Here is a 23,141-nt window from a genome sequence, read left to right on the forward strand (position 1 = left end):
CTTTCCTGACTGGGTTGGCTTCAAATATCAATCCTCAGATTTCTACCTCTTAAGTTACCAAGATTGTAGGCAAGGACTCACTAGCTTTCAGCTATTTGTTGATTTTCTTTTTTTTTTTTTTTGCCAGTCCTGGTGTTTGAACTCCAGACCTGGACACTGCCCTTGAGCTTTCTTAAGGCCAGTGTTCTACCACTTCAGCCACTGCACCACTTCTGGATTTTTCTATGTGTTTGGAACCGAGGAATCAAACTCAGGGCTTTGTGCATGCCAGGCGAGCACTCTACCACTAAGCCACATTCCCAGACCCAGTGTTTATTGATTCTTAATCCACATATGACATCCTTGAGTTGTAGTTTAAGGAAGAAGCATTTATGCCTCTTACGTGTATTTTATTAGCCACAAGACAGGAACACATTTCAAATGGAACCAAGAACTGATCATGTCAGGCACACTCAAACAGTTGAAAGCACACATTTATTCAAATCCTTCTTAGTTTAATCCATTACTCAGCCAAATGACCATTGACAATTCAGTTATTTCCATTATTCGCATCTATCACATTATTTCCATCAAAGATTGATACCACCTTGACCTCTGATCACAGAGCATCCTGCTCTTTCACTTGATGTTTACATGTCAAGTCATAAATAGGTCAAGCGAAACAAGAGTGTTATTAGTTCTCTAGTTAAAAGTTTATTCACAGGAATGTAGCAAGATTTACTCCAGTTGGTTTACATCGATATTCAAAGGTTATGTTTTAGATATTGTTCGCTCTCACTGATTGAACTGGGATGAGCAGCAGTAATACTGATTACCCCCTAAACTATATGAATTATGTGGCTCTAGATACAAATTATTCTAAAAAGCTGTTTCTTTGGATTTTTTGCAGTAATTGTTGCAATTAGAATAGAAGTAGAAACTAGAATGCTGTAGGGAGATTATTTTTGACCTATACTCTTCTCTCATCTAATATCAAGCTCTACAGCTCTAAAGATGGGTGTGTTGGCCAAATGATTCTGCACAGCAAATAAATTAAAGAAGAAAATAATCAGAATATCAGACAAAGTGACTCTGCCATTAATTGATGATCTACTCTTGAGAAATCCACTCATAATGTCTAGCTCTGTATTTGGAGAGAGTTGAATTAATGGAGGACAAGGTTCTTGTTGGTTCTCCGAGTTTCAAATCTGCCACTTGAGCAGCAAAGATCCTGATTGGGGAGGGAAGACCCAGGTCAAGGAGGCAAGGACGCTGCAGTTTTCCAGCTGACCAGGAGGGCATTTGAGGACTGAAATACTTGCCATGTTGCTACTCAGTATGAGTGTCTGTCAAACCCAGGACTGGCAAAAAAAGAAAAAAATAGCAATAGGAAGTGCACTCTCCCACCCTCCTGAAATGTTCTTGAGTGAAAAAGAGGCATCAGTTGGAACTTCCAGTTGGTATTTGTAGGATTATAGAGTTGTAAAGCTAGCAGATGGTAATAGCATAGTTTCTCTTAAATTTTGTGATTTAATACTTGATATGGTAGTACAAAATTACAACTCTGAAAAGAACAAAGCCTTGGTCACCTTTCCTAAAAGCACCATTAATGGCAATAATTTTACAGAGAAAATTGCTCCTCTCTGGGCAGTATTTCGTCTGTCTTGATACTCCTTGCAGTAGAAGGGGAAAATATAGCAATTACAAACTTAATCTGGACTATGACTGCTGAATTGACCCTTTAGAAGAATGGGGGTTATGTCTGTTATCTGCAGTGAGATCAGCTGTCTTCAGAATTGCTTTGGGGGGCTCCATCATGTCATTGCCAAATTGAAGTTAGTAATCTTGCCACATTTTCCAGATTTGGCACTGATAAGCTTGAGCACATCCGAGTCTACGGTTTGCAGTGTTATTTAGTGAATTGGGTGACTTCAAGCACTTATTTTCTTCAACTCAATTTTTATCATAATCCATCAACATCACAGTGTTTTTACTGTCCATTTCATTTTGATATGATCCTATTAGCTCAGGGAAACCCAAGTGATATTTTTCTTTACAATGGCTTTGTGTCCTTATTGTCTTTGCTAGATCTCAGCGATTATATACCTTTATCTATACAAGAATCCATTCATTCTGTAACTAACCATTTTCAAATCATAATTTTCTTTATTGAGTATTTCTAGAGATGGAAGGAAAACAGCTCCTTTCTGTTATACACTAATGACAAATAATCTGTCCATATAAAAATACTTCTCCTAAATTCATAGATTATGATTTAAATAGTCTTAAATTATCTTTAAGTAGTTATAAAAGGGGTTTAAATTCAACATACCAATTTATGACTACAAAGCTCCTTTATTTTTTGCTAGTCCTGGGACTTGAACTCAGGGCATGGGCACTGTCCTTGGGCTTTCTCAAGGCTAGAGCTCTACCACTTGAGCCACAGCACCACTTCTGGCCTTTTTTTTCCTATGTCTGTGTATCAAGGAATTGATCCCAGGTTTTTGTGCATGCTAGCCAAGCACTCTACCACTAGGTCAAACTCCTGGCCCTACAAAGCTTCTAAATCAGTTCCACCACTCCCATCTTTCTCCCCCATCACTCCTAACGCTGCCCAGTGTAAATGTGGGCCAGAAAGGTGATTAAAGTGCTGTGAATGAGAACTTCATGATTTTCTATGCAGATTTGGCCACTAGCTATGGTTAGGGCTTCTGAGTCAGGATCTTATTTATAGAAACTCGGGCCAATGTAGAATGTATGATTGAGATTCTTTCCAAAGAAGTAGGCATTAGACATGGTTTTATTGTACTCATCATTCATATATTTGTTTTGCTTGAATTCAGTAACATTAAATAATTTGGCTTTCTCTCTTCTAACTCAAAAGTTTCTCTCAATTTTCCTTTCCTGGTTCTTCCTCCTTTCCTCATCTCTCACTGCTGGAATACTTCAAAGCTAAGTGCTTGATTCTTTCTATTCTGTTCACACTCGAATCTTTTCATTCAGTCCCTTGGCAATAACACCTATGTCCTGACAAGTTTCCAATGTTTGCTTCTAGAAAGGCCTGTTTCCTGAACCACAAAGTAAATCATCCAACAGTCTGCTCAGCATCTCCACTTGGGCATGCCACTCATTTATTTATTTATTTATTTATTTATTTATTTATTTATTTATTTATTGTGGGTCATGGAGTTTGAACTCTGCCTGTTTGCGGTTCCTGAGTTCTTCAGCTCAAGGCTACCATCTTACCCTTGAGCCAAGCCTCACTTCCCATTTTCTAGAGGTTAATTGGAGATAATAATCTCAGGTCCTTTTGGGCCAAGGCTGGCTTTGAACTTTGATCCTCAGATATCAGCCTCCTGAGTAGCTAGGATTACAGGCATGAGCCACCTCGCCCAGATTATTATTTTTTTTGCCAGTCCTGAGCACTCAGTGCCTGGGCACTATCCTTGGGCTTTCTCAAGGCTAGTACTCTACCACTTGAGCCAGAGCACCAATTCCAGCTTTTTCAATGTTTGTGGTACCAAGGAATTGAACCTAGGTCTTCGCGCATGCTAGGCAAGCACTCTCCCACAGACTGCACTCCCATCCTGGCATTTCACTCTTAACAGATGCAAATCAGCAACCTTCTTTCTACCTGCTCCTTCTGAAACTCCCCTCTCAGTGGCTGACAAGTCTGGTCTTTCAGTTGTTCAGGACAACACCTTGCTGTCCTATTAGCTCCTGTCTTTCACACAGGACATCCATTCTGTCAGGAACATGCTCTCAACTCTCCCTAAGAACTTATTCAGAGTTTACCATGCTCATCACTTGATGATCTCACCCTAGGGAGATTCACCATCCTCTCCAACCTGGATTCTCCTGTTCATTCCTGATTGTTTCCGCCCCTGCCTGTCCTGAGCAATTTGCAATACTGTAGCCAAACAAATTCATGAAACACCTAAGCCCCATCAGCCCCTCAATGACACCATTTCATTCATGTTCAAAGCAAGTGTCCAAACATCTGTGTGACAAATATCTGTGGTCCTGCCCACAGACCTCTTGGACTCAGAGGTCTCATATTCAAAGGTTCCTCTTCATCTCTCTATACCTTTTAGTTTTCAGCCTCTTACCAGTCTCTATGCTGCTTTTCATGCCATCTCCTTCCACTTATCTAATTCTTTTTCTTATTTCTTCCTCATCTCTCTTTGGTAATGTTACTTTCTCAATGAGGCCTGTATAGCTTATTTTATTATACATTATAACCTACCTGCCTGCTCTATCACTCTTGATCAGCAAGCATTCCTGTTCCCTACACTTATTTACTTTTGTGCTTTTTTATTTATATATCTATTTATTTATCAGCACAAAGGATTGAACTCAGGCTCTCCTGTTTTCTTACCATTTCAGGTGCTCTAACACCTGAACCATACTCTCAGTCCTTTTGAGTTTAGATTATTATTCATATAGGGTCTCCTTTTTGCCCGCTGGCCTTTGACTGAGAGCCTCTAAACTCAGCTTCCCAGGTAGTTAAGATTACAGACATGGGCCCACATGCCCAGTTCTCAACTGTTTTCTTTTTAATCTTAGGTACTGTTCCATTTCAATTATTACTTTTCATTTATTTATGATATTTATTATTTGTCTCTCTCTGACCCTTTGGATCATAAAGTCAATATAGGATTCTTATTTTACTAAATGTGTTAATTGGTGCATCACAAGTGCATTGAGAAGTGACTGGAAAATAGTGGTCTTTGAATGAATGAATGTAATAATTTCATCCTCTCTCCTCTCTTTACTCCTCTCCCCGCCCCCCGCATCCACCCTCCCTTTCAAATTTCAATGCTAGAAGATGTAGAATTCCACTCTGTGAGGGAGTGGTTCATCCATTCTTAACCTACATGTTGGTTTTACTCTGCTCTGTAATGGACTTTGCTGTATTGTAATTCAGAATGCAGAAGGGAAGATTGCATTGCTCCCAGGCTAGCCAGCCCTAGGGGGAACTCCCTTCCCCCCTAACCCCCTCCCCAGAAAAAGAGAAAGCTCATCTCCTAATGAATGACTTGCCCCATATAGGTGACTCTGCTCCACAATTCATGGGTATGTCACTCCTTACATTAGACATGGCATTCACTCCTGACAGGCAGAGTTAAACCTATTTGAGATAAGTGACTCTATCACTCAGTTACCAGTTGGTTTGGCCACTGGAAGTCACAGTAGTTGTTTTTGTTGGCATTATCAGTGCCACGACAAAGCTGCTCTTTTAATCACATCCTTCATTGCCACAGCTTGTGAGTATTCCTGTCTTTAGAGAAGAAAACCATGTGTGCTACCTGTGTCTTCACAGAAAACACTAAAGAAAGAGTGTGCTCAGGCTGCCATGATTATATCAAGTGAGACCCAGGTTGTCTAGAAGAATGAGTTTTCTCTGCTCTCTGCAGATAGTGAGCATTGGTATTTAAGAAAAGCAAGTTCTCACGTGTCTTAGCACTCCTAGAGGGCACTTCCTGGGGAATTTTGGATCAAGCAATGCTGTGGGATGTTTAGATTTTCACAAGAGAAGATGATTGATTCTGACAGCCTCCTTCCCATGGAATTGGCCCTTGCTCTTTGAACCTTTTTGGAGGAAGGAAAGGAAGAAAAAATGTATTGATGATGGCTTTTCAATGTAAGAAAAGAACAAAACAAGATACCCATTTGAGTCTTCCTGTGAAAATGGCCTTTGGTGTCCTAGCGGTTCTCTCAAGACTGGAAGATAATGATCGCATTGTAGATATAACAGCCCTAATTAGTGAAACTGACAAGAAAATACTTATCTGTTGATACTGAATGACAGGAAAACACAACTTAGGGAATTTGTCAGTTATGATTGAATGGAATCACATTTTTGACTTATATATTTTTTTCAATCTGATTAATGGGTAGGTCTTTGCTTTGAAATTTTTTTACCTTTCCAGATCATGAATATTCTGAATCCTTCATTTTCTTATCAGCAAAGGAAAGCAATTTACAGCATAGGACCTGAGCAAAGTACATCAAGTACTTCACAGTTCTTATCACAAAAGCTAACTCTCTGCCTTAAAGGCAAACCACATTTTTTTCCTGTATATCTCAATCAAAGAAAAGTAGTTGTTTAATTTTATTTCCTAAATTTTCTTGATTAAAGGAAAGCATTAAACTCTTAAATTTACAACACTAAGGTTTAGACAATTTGTCAATCTATATTGTCCAGTAAAGCACTCCTTGAAAATAAAATATTATTATTTTGTGTACTAGAGCTTAAACTCAGGCCCTGGATACTGTTCCTTACTTTATCCACTCAAGATTGGTACTCTGCCGCTTAAGCCACAATTACATTTCCAGCTTTTAGTCATTATTTGGAGATAAGTGTCTCACAGACTTTCTTGCTTGGGATGGCTTCAAATGGCAATCCTCAGATCTCAGCCTTCTGGGTAAGTAGGGTTACTGGCATCCAACTAGAACACTATCATTGAAAATAAAACTTCACCTCAGATATCAGTGAAGTTCTCAGAACCCATTCTCCTCTGCCAATCAGCACTTTCATTTTCCCAGGATAAGAGTCACCTCAGGTACTATACATATGAGCTGAATTGTTGTCTGGTAGGATTTGCTAAAGCAGACTTTCCAAGTGTCAGTTTTGATTTTCTCTGAAAATCTTGTCATTAATTCTGTGTTAATTTCAAGAGTCTTAACAGTAAACATAGTTTATACATTTTTCTTTATATCAAGTAGAACTTTGAAGAATGCTACTTTGGGGCTTTTGTACAACATGACTAACTAATTTGGAGGAAATTAGACTATAGTATTGTTTTCTCAGAGAAGACAGCACATCTATGAATCAGAAAGAAAGGGCTTATAACTTACTGGCTGGGATTTTCTTACAGCCTCAGCATGGTGTTCTTTAGGGTTGTGTGAAGCTGGAGGAAACAGAATACTGGGGAAAGATGGCAGACAAGGCTCATACTCTGCTTCATTGGGTTCAGAAATCAAGAGTATTATATTTGTAAATATTTTCATCAGAGAAGGAGAAAGGACTCACCATATTCACTATGTGTTTGTCCAGACCAATAATGTAAATCCAAGTAAATAAGTCAATCACTACATGAATGAACCAAGAAAGCAAAAATTGGCATTCCTGTAATTCTGCCTGGACCAGAAAGCCAGGATCTAAGGACTAGGAAAGGGCTTGCTATGATGGGCAATATCTCTTTCTGTGCTAAAATGCTGGGACTTTATACAGGATTATCATATATATATATGTGTGTGTGTGTGTGTGTGTGTGTGTGTGTGTGTGTGTGTGTGTGTGTGTGTTTCTCTGCCCACAGATCCCAAATCCATTTCCAGGTACATAAGCATATAAAGCAATAGGAGTTGATTGCTTGCTTAGGTCAATCAATTCAAATTCCAGCTATTTTCTACTCATATTTTTATTTTTAGGTACCTATACTTAATCATTATAGGTGCAAATTCACGTGTCCCAGCACATAGAGTTATGTTCCTGCTTTAATCGCCATTTTGAAATTTATATTTATAACATCATCATGAGTGGTTTTACATTTTCAAACTTCTTAAATTGCCTTATGGAGAGAGCTTTGACTTAGGACACTTTATACATTTATATAAAGTGAGTGATTGGATGTGTTACATACAAGTATAGCCCTATAAGACCATAAAGAAACCACTTCACAATCAAGTTGTAAATGTAGCCATCAAATCCAAAAGGTTTCTTGTGCTTGTTTATAAATTTATCCTCTAACTCAACCCCAAACAACCTCAAAGTAACACCGTGTGTTACTGTGAATCAGTTGGCTTATTTTTTGGAATTCAAATGGAATGATACAGTAAGCCCTATATTTTTGGTCTGATTTCCTTCACTTACCTAATTACTTTATGTTTCTTCAGTGTGCTTCTGTTTACTGGTTGTCCAAACCTACTAACAGGTTTATATTTTTTGAGTACTGTTTATATTGCTGTGTACATTTTGAGTTATATTACTGAGTACTATTCTATTTATGTTGTTGAGTATTGTTCCTATTGCTGAGTATTCTTTATTGTGTTCAGTGCTATTCTGTTTCTGTTGTTGAGTGCAGTTCCATTGTAAGGGTACATAGCATGCCCTGCTGAACTAGTACTAGGTCATGCTGTTCCTTGAGTACCAACACAAAACTCTTGTGACCATGAATGCTCCGGTTTCTGTATGGACATGCACTGACATTTATCTTGAGTAAGTAGCTGGATGGGGAATGGCAGCTAAATGTTTAATTTGTATGGAAACTGCAGTTTGCCCCAGCAGTGAATAGGAATTTCATTCTTTCCCTGTCCTGGATGGCAGGTATAATGATCTGCCTTTTAGTTTCTGTGAGGTATGTAATGAAATCTTATTGTGGCTTTACTTGTGTTTTCTTAATTGACTATCTGTGACTGACACATATTTGCCATTTATGGAACTTTTTAAATTAACTATTCCACCATCTATTTTGGTTCCACTATCTATTTTGGTTCCACTATTCCACTATCTATTTTGAATATTTTTCTTTCCCTTTCCTTTCTTTATCAGAATAAATACCTTTAAGCAATTGTAGCAAGGGGTTTCAATCCAATATGTTCATTTGTGGGTACAATGCATCTTTATCAATGTCACCCCCTCCTCATTCTCTTCTATCTTTACCAACCTCATTCATCTCCTCAAAGTAACTGGTTCCGTGTTCACATATGTACATTGAATATTTTGACTGTTTTTTGCCCACCCTTCTTTTCTCTATTCATCTGTCTCTCTTCCCCTTCAGCTCACCTTTCCTTCTGACAACACATGATCCAGTTTCCTAGAACCATTGTACTATTTGACTCTTTTCAAATGCTTGGTTTGATTTTTATTATTTTAGAGTTAATGCACTTTGCTTATAATTGTTTTCAGCAGATATATAATTTGGAAATACTTTCTTCTAGTCTGTAGTTTATCCTTTTGCTTTCATTTTTAAATAAGCTATATAATTTATTCAAAACAAGAATCACTTGTTTCATATATCTTATATTTTATGTTTGTTTTTATGTTTTATTTTATTGTAATTATAGAATTGATATACAGTAGTTACCTGAATCAGGTAATGAGTAATGAGTGCAATTACTTTTGAAACATGTCTTCCCTTCCATCGTTCTATCACTCTCTCCTGGTCTTTCCCTCCTATTCCCATCCATAAGATATCTAGTTCATTTTCTACCAAGTATCTTGTGAATATGGCTGTTGTATTTGTCCATCCTTGTTCCACCTGTTCTTACTCTCTTAAATACAAACAAATTAGCAAACAGAAAATATATTTGATCAGAATTAGCATTCAGTCCTCATAAAAATGTACAACAAATTAAAATATTTAGAAACTGGACAGGAAATATATATGCATACAGATTGTGTAAGAAAAACTGAGAGGTAAGTAACTTTTTCTACAACCAGAAACAAGAAAAGGGTTTCTGATGTCCTAATGCATGAGAATCCAGAATAGTGTTTGATGCTTAAGTAGTACAACACTCTATAAAAAAATACAAAGCTGGACATGGTGGTTCATGCCTGTAATCCTAGCTACTTAGGAAGCTGAGATCCGAGAATCAAGGTTCAAAGCCAGCCCAGGCACAAAAGGACCTGAGACTCTTATCTCCAATTAACCTCTAGAAAATGGGAAATGGGGCTTGGATCAAGAGTAGGGAGTTAACCTTGAGCTGAAGAGCTCAGGGATAGCACCCAGGGTGAGTTCAAGCTCCATGACCCCCACAAACAAAAAAGATAGAGATACTCAAATTAGTGGAGAACAATTAAAATTCTTCTCTATTTGCAGATCTCATTTACTCAACATTACATGGAAGGCTCTAATGAGTGAAACAGCTCAAGAAAATTGAATCAAAGTCATCTTGATTAGGAAATAGGAAGTATCATTGCCTTTATTTACCAGCAACATTATGGCAGATGTAAAAATTTCCAGGCAATTTACCCAAAAGCTGTAACTAGTAGTGAATAAAGCAGCATTTCAAGATTAAAAATTACTTTATAAAAGTCAATGGTGTTTTATATACCAGCCACAAATAATTGAAATTTTAAAATAAAATACAGCATAATTTATAGCATAAAAATCTGAAATGAACAGGTATAAATGTTGCGGATATCTGTAAAATATGTATATTAGAAATTATGCAAATACAGTTGAATGGGAATAAAACTGAAATAATGGAGAGAAATGCTATGTCTTAGGATGGTATATTCAATAATCTGATGTCAGTTAGTTCTAAAATGAATCTATAGATTCAATATTTCAACCAATCAAAATCTCAGAAAGCTATTTAAGAAGATAAATTGACCAAGTGTTTTTAAAATTCTTATGGAAATACAAAAAGACATAAACTAGCCCTAAACTATGAGAGAAGAAAAAAGTTAGACAAATATATCAACTGAACATAACAATGAGTCTAGAAATAGACAAGTGCATATGTAATTATGTGATTTTTGATGAAGATGAAAAGAAACAATTGGAACATTTAGATGGACAAGTGCTCAAAGCAAGAAACAGAGAGAGAGTTAGGGAGTGAAAACTTAAATCCATCCTTCCTACTTTGTACCCAAATTCACACAAAACTCGACATCAATCGGAATGTAAAATGGAAAACTAAAAGTTCTAAAGAAACATGACTCAAAAATTCTATTATCATAGTGAATTACATTGATATTAATGGCAATAGGCTTTGCTTTTCTAATATACATCATTTCAACTAGATTTCTTTTGTGTATTGTGTATTCATATATAGATGTAAAAAGTAGATATGTACATGTATACATATACACACATATAGACATACACACACACACACACACACACACATATATATATATATATATATATACAATGTTGGTAAATTGCTTCTGGGTTTTTGTTTTCGCAATATCTTTGGTTTTACTTTCCAAATAGTGCTAATCTCACAGGATGGTTTATGGAGTGTGTCTTTTCTTTAGTTACCTAGAAAATTTTGTGTAGAATTATTATGATTTCTTTCTCTCAGGTTTCATAAAGTCATTTATCAGTGCTTGAGGCTTTGTTTGTGCAAGGATTATTTCTTACAAATCCCTCTTCTTTAAATAAACACAAAGCTTTTCAAGTTATCGATTTCTCTTTCATTAGCGTTGGTAGGTTGTGAATTTAAAAAAAATTCCCTTTTAATGCTGGGTCCAGTGACTCATTTTTTATCATTCCAGCTACTCAATAGACAGATATTGGGAAGGCTGCAGTTTGAAGTCAGTCTGGGCACGAAGGTTGGAAGAACTTATTTCAGTGTATAAAGCTGGGTGTGGTGCATACCTGCCATCTCAACTATATAGGTGGGTAAAATAGGAGGATGACAGTACAGGCTGGCCCAGGCAAGAAGAGTGAGATCAAATCTCAAAAATAATTAGAGCAGGGTGGGAAGCATGGCCCAGTGGTAAAGTGTTTGCCTAACATGCATGAAGCCTTGGTACCACATACACAGATAAAGCCATAAGTGGTGCTGTGGCTCAAGTTTTAGCCTTGAGAAAGCTCAGGATTATATCCAGATCCAAGTTCCTCAAGCCCCAAGACTGTAAATTTTTTTTTAAAAAAGGTAACAAGAGCAAAAATGGTGAGAATGGGGACCCAAGTTCAAGTCCATGGTTGCCAAAGAAACCAAAAATGAAAATCAGCTCTTTACTTCACCTAAGTCCCTGGCTTTGTTAATGGTAACCTGATGAATTATTCCTTATCATCCATTTAATGTATGTTGTAATTTTCCTTCCTGAAGCTAGCAATTTATATCATCATCCTCTGTCCTAAGCTTGTCTGACAAGGAGATTATTAATTTATTGTACTTGCTCAAAAAACTTTAAATTTATTTTCTCTATATTTCTTGTTATTAAATTGATTTGACTAATTTTTATTGCTTTCATTTGTTTACTCTGCTCTTAATTTCTTTTATTTTATATAGTTTTTTTTTTCCCCTTTGGCCAGTCGTGGGGCTTGAACTGAGAGCCTGGGCACTATCCCTGAGCTCTTCAGTTCAAGGCTACTGCTCTATCACAAGTCACTTCCAGTTTTCTGGTGGTTAATTAGAGATAAGAGCCTCATGTGTTTTCACAGCAAAGCTGGCTTTGAACCACAATCCTCATATCTCAACCTACTGAGTGGCTAGGATTACAGGCCTGAAACATAGGCACCCAGCTTTTTGTATAGATTTTTAAAGATGGGAGTTGTGAGCCAAGCACTGGTGGCTCACACCTGTAATCCTAGTTACCAGGAGGCTGAGACCTGAGGATCATGGTTCAAAGACAACCCTGGGCACAGAAGAAGGCCATGAGACTCTTATCTCCAATTTGCCACCAGAAAACAGGAAATTTCACTGTGGCTCAATTAGTAGAGCCCTAGCCTTGAGCCAAAGAGTTCAAGGCCAGTGTCCAGTCCCTCAGTTCAAGGCCCTAGACTAGTGCATACAAAAAAAGCAATGTTAAATAATATAGTGCTTTTAATATGTCCCTTTCAATAATGCTATAGAAGCATCCCATGGCTCTCTAAAAAATAAAATTGTATTGTGTATATTTGAGACTCACACCACGGAATGGGATCCATCTAGGTAGTAAATAGGTTATAACAGTGGAACAAACTAATCTACATATCACCTCATATCTATACTTTTAACGTTTCATTTCTTTAGACATTACCATTTTGTGTAAATATACCATGTTTTCTTGATCCATCCATCTACTGAGGGGTATCTGGATTGGTTCAATATCATAGCTATGGTAAATAATACTGCAATTGGCATGATTGTGTCAGTAGCTTTAGTATGGCCTTGTTTGTAGACATTTAGGTAAATGCCCAGAAGTGGAATTTTTGGGCCATGGGGGAGCTGTATGTTTATTCTTTTGAGAAACCTCCATACTGATTTCCAGAGTGGTTAAGCAAGTTCACATGCCCACCAACAGTGTAGTAGTGTTTCCTTCTGGCCACATCCCTGCCTCATCTGTTATTAGATTTTGATAATGGCCATTCTAACTGGAGTGAGGTGGAATCCCAAAGTAGTTTTGATTTGTATTTCTTTTATGGTCAGAGATGTTGAACATTTCTTCATGTGTCTATTGGACATTCTGATTTCCTCTTCAAGTCTCTTCCCACTTTTTAATGGAGTGATTGTTTCTTTTAGGAGAGGAGATATAATTTTTTGGTTTCTAAGAATATTTTAGATATGAGGCCCTTGTCTGTGCTAGTGAAGATCTTCTCTGAATCTGTGGGCTTTCATTGCTTTATTTCCCCCAGGTTACAGCACCTGAGCTCAAGGCATCCCGTTATGGTTCAGTTTGCCTGCTCATGGCTATTGTTCTACTACTTGAACTCTGTCTCTAGCCAATCTTTCTTGCTCATCAGCTGGAGATGGAGTTTCCCAGACTTTTCTACCAGAGCTGACATTGAATTGTGAATTTGGGCCTCCTGAGTAGGTAAGATTATAGAAAACAGTTACCAGCACTCAGCTTCCATGTTGATTTTAGTAAGTTGTATTTTAATAGGCTATGTTTTCATCATTGTTCAATTTAATAAAGATCTACAATACAGTCTACCCTGCAACCCAGGCAGTGTGGGCAGTTAGACAGGAACTGGACAGGGACAATAATGTTCTGTGGGTCTTGGTCATGAGACCATCCTTGCCATCCTCCAGTTCTTTAGAAGGTGGGAAGAGGGTGTTACCTGGAAGTGAGAGACATCTCTAGGTAGGTTGGTAATAGTGAGGCAGGAGGTTTGTAGAGAAAATTAACAATCCCACAGAAGACTCATGAGTCAGAAGACAGAGGAGAAGCTCCATTCTTCCACCCCTACCAGGACAATACTCTTGAATTAAGCAATCTAAGTTACCAAAATTTTCCTTTCTAGAGAGGGCCCATATACAACTGTAGAAAAAACAGCAGCTTTTAGCATAAGAGAAAATGAAAAGCAGAAGTGATGAGAAATAAGTGTAAAGAGAAAGTGAGAGTCAATATTGCTAAGGGAATACAAACATTTCTCCAAAGTGAAAATGAGATAAGAAAACTGTCATAGAACATTCAAAGAAGAATTAAATATTATTAAACAAGCATTTGAATTTTCAAATTTTTCAAATTTGAAGTCAGCATTTAAAACCCAGAAGGAAACTACTAATGAGAACAAAAATATGAGGGGAAAATTGATAGAATTTGGGGCAGACTTGAAGGAAAGTTACAATCTAGGAAATGAATACTAAAAGAGAAGTTCTTAAAAGAAAATGAACTAAAATATTGGAATAATAGAATATAAAATGGAAGTAAATACCAAGGAAGAGATTAAAAGATCAGAAATAACATTCAAGCAGAAGATAAGCAAAGAAGATCCAAAAATACCTAATAAACATTGGAATCTCTAGAGAAGAAAGGTAAACTATGAAACTGATAGTTAGAACTATGCTAGAAATCTATAAATAAAAATGTTCCGAAGCTGGGCACGGTGGCTTATGCCTGTCATCCTAGCTATTCAGGAGGCTGAGATTGGAGGATGGAGGTTCAAAGCCAGCCCAGGCATATAAAAGACTGTGAGACTCTTATCTCCAATTAACCACCAGAAAACCGGAAGTGGTGCTGTGGTTCAAGGGGTAGTGCAATAGCCTTTTGCTGAAGAGCTCAGGGACAGCACCAAGGCCCAGATTTGAAGCCCACCCTTGACAGAAAAAAAGAAATGTTCTGACATCTATACATCACGATATTACAACACGTGTTTGGAAAATTGACCAGGAATGCCAACACTGAGATACATCCTAATGAAACTTTTAGACTTCAAAAACAAAGAAAAAAAACTATTCTCTGTGCCTCCAGACAGGCAGAAGAAAATAACCCAAGGTTTGGAGATGACTACCCACAAAGCAACAGTGACTCATTTCTTCATCTTAAGTCATGACAGTTATAACACATTTCAACAACTTCTCTGGTTGAACAGAACATGGTCAAGCAGGCCGTTGGGGTTGGCTGGGACTGCTTATACACACTGCTTTTCCTGCAGTTCTTTGTCTAATTAAACTATAGTTGGTATGCTGAAGATGGATGAAAATGTGCTAAAAGCTGTTACTTCACTGTTTGAACGGCTGCCTGTGCCCCTGTAATAAACATCCTCTTTCTGCACTTCACTGTGTTGTCCTAGAAAGAGGAGCACAGCCAGACCTGACACGTAGAGGCGCGAGTGTGAGCCTGTGGTCTAAAATTCACTTTCAAGCTTTGGCAAAAGGCAAGTGAGGCTGGTGGCCATTGAGTCACCTAGGCCTAACCTTTATCCTGAGCTCTGCTTCATCTGTCCACATCTCAGATTGACATTTAAAATGGCAGAGTGAATGGGAAGACCTAGAATCACTAGTCAGAGATGTTGACCGGATAAATGTTGGCCCTGTGTGGGACTGCTCCTCCTTCAAAAGCAAATTGAAAATACATCGCTCATTTCAATAGAAATAATATGTTCTCCATGAATTCCTGCCCCAGCTGTGGCTGCTTAAGATAACAGACGATCAAATGGCAGCAATGAAAGGCAGAAGAGGTCAGAAGGCTAAAATCTGCCATGAAAATCTGCCGATGGGAGGTAGACAGGTGGAGGCAGACTGTTTCATAGAGAAAACAACAAAGTGGAGAAGTTTAATTAGGTGAAGCAGTCCTTTCTTGAGCATCTGAATATCTGTTGGTTCACAAAGACAGAATTCTCGCACTTTCTGTGCTATGTTAAATGTGTATGTGTGTGGTGGGAGGAGGTAGTCTCTTGGATTTACAAATACACCAAGCCCATATTCTATCCTTGGTGCCAATGATAGCCAAAAGCATCATCCCTAAAGGTTGTTAAGCATTTCCTCTCTCAGGTCACATTCATTGTGATGGAAAACTTGGCTCTATATTATTGTCATGTTTGCCCCAATATATTTTAATGTCTTTTGACTAGTTGCACAAAGGAATTGTCATTCACAAGAGCAGTTTATGAATGCAATACATCTTGATCATTATCACCCTTTCAACAGTCTCACCCAACCCTGCCAACCCATCCCTTCCCCTTCTCCCTTCTTAATTTTATAGGATATTTATTGAACTTCTTTTGCCATTAAACAAAGTAGTTTATGTATGTGATGCATCTTGATCTGTGTCACCCCTTCAATATCTTCACTGCCTTTGACCCACTCTTTTCCTTATTTTTAATTTTGTGGTACATACAGTGAATTCTTGACTGCATCATCCTATCTTCCCCTCCCCACTTCATCCCTCTCCCCATCGCCCCTTCACCCTACTTTGGCTTCATTCTTCTAAAAGATTATAATATTTGACCTCTCCATAGAATCTGTTATAATTCAGTTAATTATTTGTAACTGCTTGTATACCATCTAGTATATTTACATATGACCTGGTATTTAATAGTGCAAACAAGACTACAGTAAAGTCATAGCACACCATGCTCATTGCAGCACTATTTACCATAAGGGAAGATAAAGGAATCAACTCAGATGCCTTTCAGTGGATGAATGGATCAATAAAATGTGGTATATGAACAGAATGGAATTTTAGGTATCCAATAGAAAAAAGACAATGTGCTATTCATAAGAAAATGAGAAGACTTGGAAAAAATATAAGTGAAGTGAGCCAACCCAGAGAAACAAAGATTGCATGGTTCCTCTCTTTTGTGGTAGTCAGAATGTCCCTACAGCCATATTCTTCTACTAACAATGGTGGTGTCATTAGAAAGCTCTGTAGAAGTGGAGATCTGTCTGCACTGGTAAAGTGTATCCTCATTCTGCATATCCAGACCTCCCTATCTTTGGCTGTTCCTAAGCAGTCTTTGGATCCAAAGTTTAGGACAGAGCTTGAGAGTTTGAGATTCTGGCAAATCTCAAGTGATCTCTGTGATGCTGAGATTTCCACTACATGGTACCACTTTGCTCATCTCCATTCCCAAGTATTTGTTGAGAAAACCATCTCAGTGTTTCCTGGCAAACGTGTTCTGTGTTTCTGCAATTTCCTCATGAGAGCAGTAAGACATCTTAAGTGGAGAGACTCTTAGTGGAAACCTTCTGAGGATACAGGACTAAGTATCATACAGACTGTGGTGGGGGAAGATAGTTCTTATGTAGCATATTATAGCATGCATTCTTTGCCAGACGTCAGTACAATTGAGTGAAATCCAACAAATAAAATGCAGTCCAACTTGATTATTCATCATAATCACGAGGAACCACTTACAAAACATAGGCTTATAGAACTCTTTCCAAAGACAGGGAATCAGAATTTAAGTACTCAAGAGGTTAATGTTTTACCACCTGAGCAACAGCACCACTTCCGGCTTTTTCTGTATATGTTGTAGCCAAGGAATCGAACCTGGGGCTTCGTGCAGGCTAGGCAAGCACTCTACCACTAGGCCACACTCACTGCCCCTAGACTTTATGCTGAAAGTGACTATGCAACTTGTGGATGGACAGGAGGGAAAATCTGGAAGCCAGAATGGAGAAGGGATGACCTTGCCCAAAAAGAAATATTATCTGGCTTATGTAACTGCAATTCCTCTGTATATCATCTTTATAATAACAATAAAAATTGCTATTTAAAATATATCAGAGGCAGGAACGGGTGGCTCATGTAAAAAATAAAACAAAACAAAAAACAGAATCAAAACCAGGCATATTTAAATATACATCAAAATAAAGACTAAGAAGATAATATGTATATAACATTTCTCCATATATTAGAAAATCTAAGCAAAGTTACTAGAAAATATAGCTTATCAAAATTTAGTCAGGCGAAAGCTCCACTAAGGAGCACTGATTCCAAAGCATTTAAACACACATGAAAATATACAGATTTATGGTCCAGGAATTTGGCCTAGTGGTAGAGTGCTTGCCTATCATGCACGATGACACAGGTTCGATTCCTTGGTACCATATACATAGAAAAAAGCCGGAAGTGGTGCTGAGGCGAGCTCTAGCCTTGAGAAAGTCCAAGGACAGTGCTCAGGCCCTGAGCTCAAGCCCAAAACTGGCAAAAAAAAAAAGAAAATATGCAGATTTGGAAGTGGTCATTTGGGAAGAGTCTTTTCTGTGGAAGAGGAGATTAGCTAAAAGGGAGAAACATTTCTGGTTGGTCTGATGGTAACTGAAGTAAAAATCAACAGCATTATTAATCAGTGGTTAATAATTTCCCTGATATATTGCATATATGTTTATTTGTTTATTTGAAAAAAGGAGGGAAGGGAAGGCAAAAACAAGATCAGTGGGAGGGGTCGGGGAAGGGAAAGTGGGAGAAAAATATGGGAAAGGGTAAAAATATTCGAGATGTAATGTACCCACTACCTGATGAACATAACTGTAAACCCTCTGTACATCACCCTGACAATAAAATAAAACTTATAAAAAATAAATGTTAATTTCACCATTCAAGGGAAAAACCTACCAAACTTCACCTACTCATTACACAAATGATTAATATCCAGGATATATAATATTAATATCCAGAATGTATAAATAGCATAAAAATAAAATGCCAAAACAACAATGAATTGAGCAGATAGTTGTCAAGTGTAAAAGCATAAATGGACAGTAAGTACATGGAAGAATGCCCAAGATTCTTAATCATAATAGAAATGAACTTAAAATACGAAGGTTCCATTCTACCCCAGTCAGAATGGCAATCATCAAGAAAACAAACAAACAAACAAAAACAAATGCTGGTGAAGATGTGGAGATGAAAAGGAATCTCTGAACACTGTTGAGGATATAAATCACCATACTCACTTTGGAAATCAGAAAGAAGGTTCCTATATAAACCTAAAATTAGCACTGCCACATGATCTTCTTGTATCATTTGGGGGCTTATCCAAAGCAATATAAATCAACATACAAAAGAGACATGTGCACAATTCACAACAGTGCAGCTGTGGTTCCCAACAACTGTGGTTCCCAACAGCTGTGGTTCCCAACAACTGAGAAATGAATGAACAACAAAAAGATGTTACATATACATCTTGTGAGATCATCATGGTGATTGGGAAAAGTAAAACTCATGTTTTCTCTCATAAGCAAATATCTAGATGCACAATAAATAACATGGCCTGGTGGTAAAAAGAGGCCTGCTATGTGTGCAGGAGTAACACTGAAAGAAGACTGAAAGAGGACAAAGTGATGAGGATGGGAATACATTGCATGTATACATGAAAACAGTATAATGACCCACCTAAAGAGTATTTAAAGGGTGGCTGGCTCACACCTGGAATCCTAGATATTCAGGAAACAGATCAGAGGATCACAGTTCAAAGCTAGCTCAGGCAGAAAAGTCCACGAGACTCTTATCTCTAGTTAACCACCAAAACCAACTGGAAGGGAAAGGATAGCTTATATGGTAGAGCAGCAGCCTTAAACATGTTTCCACAATTAATACATAAGCGTTCCCCATTTAAAACAAAATAAAAAATGGCAAGAAGCAAAAAACTGAAGAGAATTTTACATTTTAACATCCCAGTCACAGAAAATTCTAATAGTATGCAAATTCACCAAGGAATATAATCTTAATTTAGAAGAATAATAGCAAAACTAGATGCGGATGGTACAAGAAAAGAAAATACTACAATTACTTAAATACATCCACCAGTTGAAGTTTAGCCCAGTAACTGCATTAAGTAGCCTAACTGCTTTTCTGAATTTCTCATGTTTAAGACACATGCTTTCCCCTTCCCCCCTTTCTTCCTGCCTCCTTCCTCTATGCTCTCAAGCTGGAGAATGCAAAAATTAAATATTCTGGGCTGGGAGTTTTGCCTAGTGGTAGAGTGCTTGCCTTGCATGCAGGAAGACCTGGGTTTGATACCTTGGTACCATATACATAGGAAAAGCCAGAAATGGTGCTGTGGCTCAAATGGCAGAGTGCTATCCTTGAGGAAAAAAGCCCAAGGACAGTGCTCCAGCTCTGAGTTCAAGCCCTGGTACTGGCAAAAAAATTAAATATTCTTTCTGGCCCTAACTGTATTATCATATCCTTTTCTGCTGAACATGGGACTGAGGGGAATCACATCAGAAATACATAGAGCTTTGAAAACTGTCTCTAGCAAATTAGGAGATAAGCCTTGTCAGTGTCATGTCTTTTAGCATTTATGTTGGGGCCCCAGTTCCCAGACTGTACTTTGGAAACACCTTTATTTCACCACAATATGATTGTGTGTACCTGGCTCCCAAGCTATGTGGCAGACTGAGATTCCTGGTTCTGGGATACCTGGACAAAAATGTTCATGAGAACACCTCTTCACAGCAAAAGCTGGGTGTGGTGGCTTTGGTCTGTCATTCTAGCTATGGTAGGAGTAGAAATAAGAGAATTTAAAAGGCAAGAACCTATTTCAAAACTAATGAGTGCAAAAATTACTATAAGCTTGCTTCAAGTGTTTAAGTACCTGCCTAGCAAGCAGGTAGCCCTGAGCTCAAATTCTACCCTCCTCAAAAAACTTCTTTTCTTTTTCTACTAAACTCGTCTGTTGTTATTTGTGAGTTAGCAATTGCATTTTATGGACTGAAATTTTGGTAACAGACATAGAAGTGAAAATCTTGAAGATTTTCTCTCTTTCTTTCTTTTTTTCTTTCTTTCTTTCTTTCTTTCTTTCTTTCTTTCTTTCTTTCTTTCTTTCTTTCTCCTCCTCCTCTTCCTCCTCCTCCTCTTCCTCCTCCTCCTCCTCTTCTTCTTCTTCTCCTTCTTCTTCTATTTTTGTCATAGGTCTTGAATTCTGAGCCTCTGTGCTGTGCTTGAGCTCTTCAGCTCAAGGCTACCACCCTATCCCTTGAGCCACATAACCACTTGCATTTTCTAATTGGAGATAAGAGTCCCATGGACTTTAATGCCTGAGCTGGCTTTCAACTGGGATCCTCAGATCTAAGCCTCTTGAGTAGTTAGGATTACAGGCTGGAGCCAAAACACCTGGCAAGACTTTCTTAAAGAAATTTGTATTGTGTAAAAAAGAAGAAATAACTTATAATGTCTAATATGAATTCTCCCAGGAATATATGGATGATTTAAGATAGAATATCTAGTTCTAAGCACATTACATTAAAGGCTGAAAACACTTCAGTAGGTACAGAGAATCTATCTGTAAAGTTCACAGCATGTTTCTTGATAAGAATCTAGGACAGTTTTCTTTAAGATCAGAAGCAAGGTTAGAATTGTTATTCTTGTTCAAATGGTCTTGTCTAGTGTAATATGGTATGAAAATAAAAGTTATACAAGTAGACAAAACTGTTCCAGATCAACATAAGCATATCTTACTCCAAGGATTCTATAGATAGGTATTTATAAATATGAATAACATGAATATTTACTATATAAATCTTAGATCCAGAAATAAATTGTACTTTATATTCCAGGAACAAAGAAAAAAGTTACTATTTTAAAATGGATTTCACAAAAACAAGCAAAATGTTACAGAAAAAGTTATACATTCAACAAAGAATATGTAGGTTCTCTACTGAGGAAATTACAGTCTGACATCAGTGGCACATTCCTGTAATCTTACCACAAGAGAAGAAGGAGAATCACAAGTTCTGAGCTAGCCAGGCCAAGTTAATGACAAAATATGAAGAAAGAAAACAAACATCACCTACCCCATGCCCCAAAAGACTTAATAGAAAAGCCCAACCATCACAACCTGCTATAATATAGTAAATATCATTAGCTGAGATAGCAAGAAATGGAACCATTATTGAGTCTAGGTATAGATAAGTATGAACTGATGAAGCCAGCACTCTAGAATTTTTGGAAGAAACCTTCTAAATGAATTTTGTTCATATAGTTGGTTGGATATACATATGAAAAATGAAATCACATTTATATATTATACATCTCATAAAATTAATTCCAGGTAGATTACTTTAATCAGAAAAGAAATACCAAAGTTCTCATAAGAAATATGACAAAAATTCTATTAGTTTGAAGTAGAGAAGAATTTCTTAATCAGATCACAAAAACCTGTAAACTGCAAATTTAATTAAATTGAAATAAAAAAATTAGAAGTTCTGTTCATCAAGAAGCCATAAAGGAGGAAAAGATGAGTTATAAACCAAGGGAATTTTCCCATGGTTTTAATTAGTAAAATATTAGTATCATAGAATATGTACAGAACTCTTCATACTACATAAGAATTAAAGAAGTTTGTATGGTAAAATGTTAACAAAAGATATAATCATCATTCCAATGATAACAGAATACATATTACATGAAAGAAAAGAAAAATCAACAAATGTATATTAAATAAGGCAATTTATATCTTCTTGAATGGCAAAAGCTAACATCAAGTGATACAAAGAATTGGAAAGATTGTAAAGCAAAGTCAGTTTATACAGAATGTCACAGGGAGGATGATTTGTTAAAAATCACTTTAAGAATAAATATGTCCACTGTATGGTTGTTGAAGATCTTCAGGCCTTATATCTAAAATATATCAAGAGCTAAAAACTCAATCACTCCAAAACTAATCTCCAAAGTAACAACCATCCCATTAAAAGATGGACCAAAGACTTAAAGAGAGTCTTCTCTGAAGAAGAAACAAAAATGATTGGGTAAATGCCAAGTAGTGGAATTGCTTGGTCATAGGGGAGCTCTATGTTTAGTCTTTTGAGGCACTGCCATACTGCTTTCCATAGTGGTTGAATGAGTTTGCACTCCTACCAACAGTGTAGTAGTGATCCCTCCTGGCCACATCCCCTCCAGCATCTCTTGTTATTAGTTTTCTTGATCCTGGCCATTCTAACTTGGCATTTTCCCAGTCATCCAGAAACAAAGACATACTAAATCCACCAGCACAACAATGTTCATTGCAGCCCTATTTACCATAGCAAAGATATGGAACCAACCTAGATGTCCCTCAGTTGATGAGTGGATCAACAAGATGTGGTATTTATACACAATGGAATTTTATGCTGCTGTCAGAAAGAATGACATCGCCCCATTTGTTAGGAAATGGAAAGACTTAGAAAAGATCATATTAAGTGAAGTAAGCCAGACTGAAAGGAACTTAGGCTCAATGGTTTCCCTCATTTGTCATAATCAGTAGAAACCTTGGGCTCTCCTAGCAGAGAATTGCAATAAAGCAAAACCTTGATACAAAAGGCCATATAGTAGGACGCTAAATGAAAGG

General features: G+C 37.4%; 1 protein-coding gene across 5 annotated transcripts in view; it reads left to right on the plus strand.

Moving 5' to 3' along the window:
• LOC150054363 (uncharacterized) overlaps positions 1-23,141 on the plus strand; it is a 715,379-nt gene that overhangs the window by 119,265 nt on the left and 572,973 nt on the right. Inside the window, exon 11 of one of the 5 annotated variants that reach the window (XM_090346708.1) lies at positions 9,804-9,955. The exons of the other annotated variants lie outside the window; for them this stretch is intronic. Coding sequence (XP_090202834.1) covers positions 9,804-9,845 — 42 coding nt within the window. The 3' untranslated portion in view covers positions 9,846-9,955. Of the gene's footprint in view, positions 1-9,803; positions 9,956-23,141 lie in introns of those variants that run through there. 5 annotated transcript variants of the gene reach the window in all.

The sequence above is a fragment of the Megascapheus bottae genome, chromosome 15 (genome assembly GCF_031878675.1).
Source record: "Megascapheus bottae isolate mThoBot1 chromosome 15, mThoBot2.hap1, whole genome shotgun sequence".
NCBI lineage: Eukaryota > Metazoa > Chordata > Mammalia > Rodentia > Geomyidae > Megascapheus > Megascapheus bottae.